This window comes from Mus caroli, chromosome 1 (genome assembly GCF_900094665.2).
Source record: "Mus caroli chromosome 1, CAROLI_EIJ_v1.1, whole genome shotgun sequence".
Taxonomy (NCBI): domain Eukaryota; kingdom Metazoa; phylum Chordata; class Mammalia; order Rodentia; family Muridae; genus Mus; species Mus caroli.
Window position 1 is genome coordinate 39,162,806 of NC_034570.1, and position 7,069 is coordinate 39,169,874.

General features: G+C 35.3%; 1 protein-coding gene across 4 annotated transcripts in view; it reads left to right on the forward strand.

The window, feature by feature from the left end:
• The window catches only part of Gulp1 (GULP PTB domain containing engulfment adaptor 1), a 224,472-nt gene that overhangs the window by 126,999 nt on the left and 90,404 nt on the right, over positions 1-7,069 (forward strand). For all 4 annotated transcript variants that reach the window (XM_021168770.2, XM_029477707.1, XM_029477699.1 and 1 more), the window contains exon 2: positions 2,087-2,158. In XM_021168770.2, coding sequence (XP_021024429.1) covers positions 2,131-2,158 — 28 coding nt within the window. In that variant the 5' untranslated portion in view covers positions 2,087-2,130. The remainder of the gene's footprint in view (positions 1-2,086; positions 2,159-7,069) is intronic.

A 7,069-nucleotide genomic window follows, 5' to 3' on the forward strand; every position in this document is an offset into this window, starting at 1 on the left:
GCTGAGGAAATGACTCAGCACCGGAAGATTAGCGGCGCCCCACAGTTGGACAAAATACATTTCCTGGCAATGTTTCAAAAACTAGCAAAAAGGCAGTTCCAATCCTTTGCCCAGACCCAAGTTCTTTATATCTAAGGGGGCTTCTATAAGGTTATAATGGTCATTCTGAAGTTTTGTAATGATTTTGTGAGTTCATTATGATAAAAATGTTTCTATTAAATTGAGAAATACAAAGTATCACATGACATTTCTTCAAAGAACTTCTAAGTTTATGGTTCAAAAAGGAACATCACATTTAAGGTCTTCCACAATCTACACGTCAAGTATGCCATAAATATTTGCTTCAGCATAAGTAACTGTATTAAATATTTCATTAGTCTTTGAGAATATTTTTCTTAGTGTTATTATTTTCTATTTAATTATCTCATTTTAGAGAAAGGTAGCTGACTCTTTCATTGAGGACACAACTTTGTAATGAAAACCCCAGGAAGAGACCAGTTTGGTTGACATTGCAAAGTATCATAATGAAAACCTCAACATGTGACTACTGAACCATGGTCAGAACCTGAGAAGTTTAGCTCAGGATAACAGAGACACTGAAGTACTGATATAAGGGTTAAATTTATATTGACATGAACAAGGCTGCTCTGACCTTGTGTCCCTTTCTGGACTTAAGGATGCATGGACCTATGAATGTCTTCACCTGGAGTAGGAGTGGTGGATGCCCCTCCCAACATAATAGAAGCAGCGTGTTGTAGTCATTGGATAGCTACAAAAATTTTATGCCAGCATTGGGCCAAGTTCTGACTATACAATGAGAGGGCTATAGCTGCCGAAAGGACTTCTGATATACCAAACCAAAATCCTGTTATCAGAATTAAGCCTTTTAATTTCATGAATTTAAATGCCCCCCAAGGATATCATTTTTCTGTTTGAGTCATTAAATGGAGAATCCTCTTAGTCTTTTCTGTGTCCCATTAATTGTTAGAGACCATGTTAGAACATCTCTTATTATTGGAGGATTTCAGCAAAGCTTTGACAACAGATACTAAGTAAATCAAGACAAGCATCACAACCTGTCAGTATTGTGCTAGCAGGACTTAGGAAGCTATTACTTGTTGCACACTCTGTTGCCTACCTGTGGATCCCTTTCTAGCTGCTGAGCTGCCTTGTGGGGGAGAAGAGGCAACTAGTCTTGCTGTGATTTGATGTACTAGTGTGGGTTGGTGCCCATGGGAAGCCTCCCTTTCTCTGAGGGGAAGGGGTTCGGGGAATGGGGAAGGGGTTTTGAGGGTGGGACTTGGAGGAGAGGAGGGAGAGAAGCTTCTGTAAGACTGTAAAATTAATTAATGAGGGGGAAAAAGAATGTCTGCCTTCTTAAAGAGAAGAATCCTTCCATACTTATCCAAAAACTTAACACTCCCCTGGGCCCTCAAATAGAGATTCTAACATTAACCTCCCCATAAACTGTTATTTGGTGATATGTCTGAGACGGTATATAGAAGGAATTTTTAAATGAAAACATTGGCTGAATAAATAAAGTGTCTGAGATGGATAGCCCCTTTTGTAGAAAATGACCTTTAGACAAGTTATTGTACATGTAAATGTATTTATAAAATGATTTTGCTTTTAAAAGCATAATGTTTATTCCTATCTACTTCAGTTGTTCAGAAGAAATTAAAACTTGACTGCATGTATTTCCAACAAATTCATAAAAGTAACTTTCTTCCTTAAATTTACAGATAACTATAATAAACAATATGCATGCCTTGGAGGATTTTTAGCTGACATATTGCACTTGACTCTGTCCCTCCTTACATTAGGTATTTAAGTTTATCCTTATCCATTGCCTTTTGTGACTTAGCAGACTATTGTGTGATGAGTACTTAACACCTCTTACATGCTTTGTAATTTAAAATTCCCTAAGAGCTGGGTGTGGTGATGCATATGTAACCCCAACATTTGTGAAGCGGAGGCAGGAAAATTACCCTGGATTTGAACCAGATTGGGCTACATAGCAAGCAAACAAAACAATCACCACACAGAAAAGGTTGGTCATCAATGCTTCCTTTCTGTTTTTTAACAGGGTACTGGGTATTACCGAGCTGAGCAGTTGGGAGGCTCCACACCATGAACCGTGCTTTCAGCAGAAAGAAAGGTAAGAGAACTTGACAGCCAAATCAGTATTCTTACTAATAAATTGCAAATAAGACATGTGCTTTTTCTATTTGTCAAAGCAATTTCGTTATATTAGAGTAATTCATATCTGTAGGTACTACTAATTAATATGTTTTCATTGTACCCTAATTAAAAGAAGCATTCATAGGCTTAGTTCATAATACATGTGAACATATTATATGTTTGCTAGCAATTGTATGCTATACTGTAAAATAGCGTAGGAGCTATCTCTATTTAATCTATTTCTGGAGATTTTAGAGTAAATACTTAAATAATGTTAATCAAATTTTTAAATGATTGAAAGCTGGAAGAGATGATAGAAATGAGCAATTAGCTTGTATGCTACATTGAAATTTAGGTAGATATTGTAAATTGCCTAAGAAAATCCAAGTTTTGCATTATTTTCCATATAAACTTTTGGAAGTTGATCTTAAGTGTCGAGGATAATTAAAAAAAAAAAAAAAGATCCAACAGTAAAATCAACCATGATTATTTAATGTATGGACAATAGATATCCAGAACTAGCAACCTCAGAGTTAGTGTTCCATTTTATTTAGTGAAGTGTGTTCTCCCCAACTCTACCCCATTCAGTGACTATTCCAAGATTCATGTATCCCTTTCTGATCTCAAACTCACTCTGTAACCAGGAGAATGAACTTGAATTTTGATCATCTGTCTTCAACATGACAATAGTTAGAACTGAAAGCATGAACCATGGCACCTCTTCATGAGGTGCTAGGGATCACACTCAGGGCTCCATGCATACTAGCTGAGCATTCTACTGTTGGAACTAAAATGAGCAAATTATGCTCTAACACATACAACATGAGCAGACATTAAATAAAAGTGAGGGTAACTTTAACTAAACACTTTTACCTGAAAGTCAAGTTTGAGAATTCTTTTTATGCAATGAGGAATGTTTTTTATTATGTATTTGAAGGGCTATTTTTTTCAACCATGACATTTACGATAATGAAGGGCAAATAAGTGTAAACTATAAAGCCACTGATTTAGCATAAGAAAAATGTTCACATAGTTTTGTGAAGATATAAAGAGATTATTAAATCATTGTTTGTGAAGTAAGAGATGCAAATTCTTGGATGTGGTAAGCAGACTAGTGTATTCAATGAAAATTTAAATTATGTGATGTTTTAGACCCCATTCAATCCTGTGAATCTGAGGACAGTATTTTATTTGTTAGTCCGAATAAAGAAAAGCAATGTAACATTGTTTGATATCTACAACTTGCTTCTGATTTTAAACCCATTAAATTGGAAATGTCTCCCTTTTTGTAGTAGCAAAGTTGGGGAAAAGCCCTACCACACTGTAAGGTCTGCAGGAAAATACCAAAGTCATGCTTCATCAGCTGGGTCACAAATCCCTCCGGACCTTTTGAGATACACAGATCTGATTACAGTTGTCTTCCTGAAAACTTTAAAGCCAAAGCCCCCATCTAGATTTCAGTATACACTTAAAAGATATTTGGATTTATTCCATTGACAAATTTCAAGGACCAATGTTCCTTTTCAGTTCAAAGGAACATGAGTTTGATACATGTGCCCTGTGGGAGGACAACGTTGGGAAGTAGGATATACAGGCACTTTTTGTTCCTTCGTTGCTTCCTTCTTCTCCAACTTTCTTCACCTTCACATCACCAGTGTTTAAGTTAAATGATTATCCCAATCAGAAAAATATTGATTAGCATTTTGTTCTACCTCTAGTTTAGAAATTAACCAAACACTTTACCTTAAGTTTGGCTGTTAGTTCCTACTCTTATGTGTTGAAGAATAATTTATAGAGAGTCTGATTCTGCTGTTAAACAATGGTGCTGTGTGCTGAGTTTATAGTCTTATACAACCACACCTAGTTTTATCCACGCTGGGCATGGAACCTGGCCCTCCCTGTATGCCAGGCAAACACATTACCAATGGAGATACATACCCAACCCTTTGTACATCCTTTAACCATGGAAAGATGAAAAATCTCTACATCATATTTGAGTCGCATAGTCTTGTTCTAGCAACTAGAGGGTATAATCCCCTAAAATGTTTTTGTTTTGTTTTGTTTTTTGTTTTTTGGGTTTTTTTTGTTTTTTGTTTTTTTTTTTTTTTTTTTTTTTTTTTTTTTGGGTTTTTTTTTTTTTTTTTTTTTTTTTTTTTTTTTTTGTTTGTTTTATTAAATCTTCACAACCTCATTTAGTATGAAATAGGTCTTTCACCAGCTGAGGTTTGGATATGTTCACAGGACAGGGAGTCTGGGCCTCTGCTCTCTGTTCCCCACCATGGTCTTCCCCTTCCACTCTTTACTTGCTGTTTTGATTGCAATTAAATGGTGAAGGTTATCAAGGGAAAGGGAAGGGACAATTTCTTACTAAGCTTGGTGATTTCACTTTCCTTAGTTAACGAGATGATTAAAAGAGATCATGCTTTTGTGGCCATGGATGATGTCATCATCATCATCATTATCATTATCATCCCAATCAGTATCTACAAATGAAAGATCCCTATTCCCTTCAAGTATCTGTCATATTTGTTCCCATAGGGTGGTTAGTTTGTGGCTGTTTATTATATAATAAAATACAATTTTATATTCTGTAAAACAGTAGTACTATGTAGATAATTTTTCATTTGAAATGGAAAACTTGAATTTTATGAGAGAATTCAAGTAACACCTGGGGTCATAATCACATATGGAATACTATCAAATTCAAGTGTTACTTGCACTAATAGTGAATACCTATATTTATTCATCTATTCTATCTATTCTTCATAATATTTCAAGCATTCAAAAAGGTACCCCAATCAGGAAGAGCTCATTTCTCAGTTGATAAAAGTCTAAGTTACTTGGTTAAAGCACACTCCTATTAACTGTTTGGGAGTATCAAGTAAAGCCATGGCCACCCAGTAACCAAACACAGCTGTTGTTTTTCCTTTTCTCAGCTCTCTGGGACAGTGTTGTGGGATCAATAGGTTAAATTATCCCCTTGGATGATGATCTTTGTAGATGCCCTAATGTTTTAGGGTTGTGCAGGGACAGAGAAAATATTGCATATATAGATGATGATTACATGCATCTGAGCTATTCTGAGAAATTCCTTAAAAGCTGTTCTATCATCATAATCACAGACAGGTTAAACTACAGTGACTGCCTTTATTTTATGCTTCTTTTTTTCTGTTAGTATTTTTGAATTGTCAAATTCACATTGTATTAAAAAAATAACTCATAGAGCAAAAATTGTGAGTAAATGTGGCTGATTTCACTTTTGTTTCCTTTAATGTTTCAATTGATATTTTGATGACTAAATATAATTGTCATGTTTAGCATTAAAAAAGTATTGATTAAGAGTGATTTTTCCTTTTGTGGAAATTTTCTTCTGCATTCATTCATTCAGTAACATTTCACGTTAAATATAATGTACTCGCAGTAGGTGTTTTTGTTATATTATATTGAGCTCTCTTGATTTAAAAATTATGTAATTACTGCATCTTTTCTGATAAGATCTTAATCTAAGTTCAGTTTATATTTGTTGACCTAGCATTGGAGTGGCTTGACATTTGTCAAAAATTTTAAAATGTTGGCATTTTGTTTCATATGCCTTGCCTGTTAAATCTGAGTAAGTTATTTTAGTATAATTAGAAGCAATGTGGACATGGTCTAGAATATCTACGTTTCTATTTCTATACCAGTCTCATCTTACTGCTTCTGTGGTTATATCAGGTTATTCATGGTAACCAAGAAACAGCAACTGCAATTCTTCTCTAGGGCTAAAAATATGCATAAAATAATGCCAATAATTTATTCTTTTGGGGTTTTGTTTCATTGGTTATGTGTTTTTTTGTTTTATTTTATCAGCACACAATTTTGTCTAGTATTAAGGACATTTTAGAAAATTTTCAGGTATCTGAAAAATTTGAAGTAGAAACCACCCCCTAAACTACCATAGTGGATACTGTGTGAACAATGATTTCTGTTAGGAATTACAGCTTATACCCTGGAAATTTAATCATATGTATCAGTTACATTTCTTGACATGATATGAAAATAAAACTCAAAAGAAGATTATGGAAAGAAGGATTAATTTTGGTTCACAATTTGGAAGGGGAGTTTCCATTATGTTGGGGAAGGGTTGACATTCACAGTAGTAAATACACGTGGTGCATTATTTTATCTTGATGAGCTAGGATGCAAAGAGAGGAAGCACCAGTGCTCATCTGTTTCTCTTTTGTTTCTCCTTATAAATGCAGAAGAGGCTGGTGACCACTTTTAGGGGGCCTTCCTTCTTCAGTTATACAACTATGGAAGTCTTTTGAAATAAGCCAGGGTTTGTACTCCCGAGGTGATTCAAATCCAGTCAAAGTGAGAGTGAAGAACCCTCAAATCATGTTCATGTTATCCTGCCTCAAGGAGCATCTGTGTGCCCACCTTCTGTCTGTGTTACTGAGTCTGAGCCCGTAACCCACAGGAGCTCTGAGCTCTAGTCTCAATGACTTGCAAAGAGAATCTCTTCTTTTTCTGCATCATGATAGAGATGAACTCTCACAATGACATTCAGACAACATTCTGACACTACAGCAGTCTGCAAAGTGTCATGAGATGAATTATGTTTAGAGACAAAAATTGTATATATTTTCAGATTTCTTAATGATAAATCTTTCCTATTTCCACTGTATCAGTGTGTAATATTTCATTTATACTTCTCTTTGTTTTGTGGAACAGAGTCTCACTTTGTAGTCATATTGTCTAGGAGTTAATTATGTAACCCAGCTTATAGTCATCCACTTGACCTGGCCTCCTTAGTTCTGGAATTATCAGCATGAGCCACCAGACCTAGCTAGGTACAACTCTCTCTCTCTCTCTCTCTCTCTCTCTCTCTCTCTCTCTCTCTCTCTCT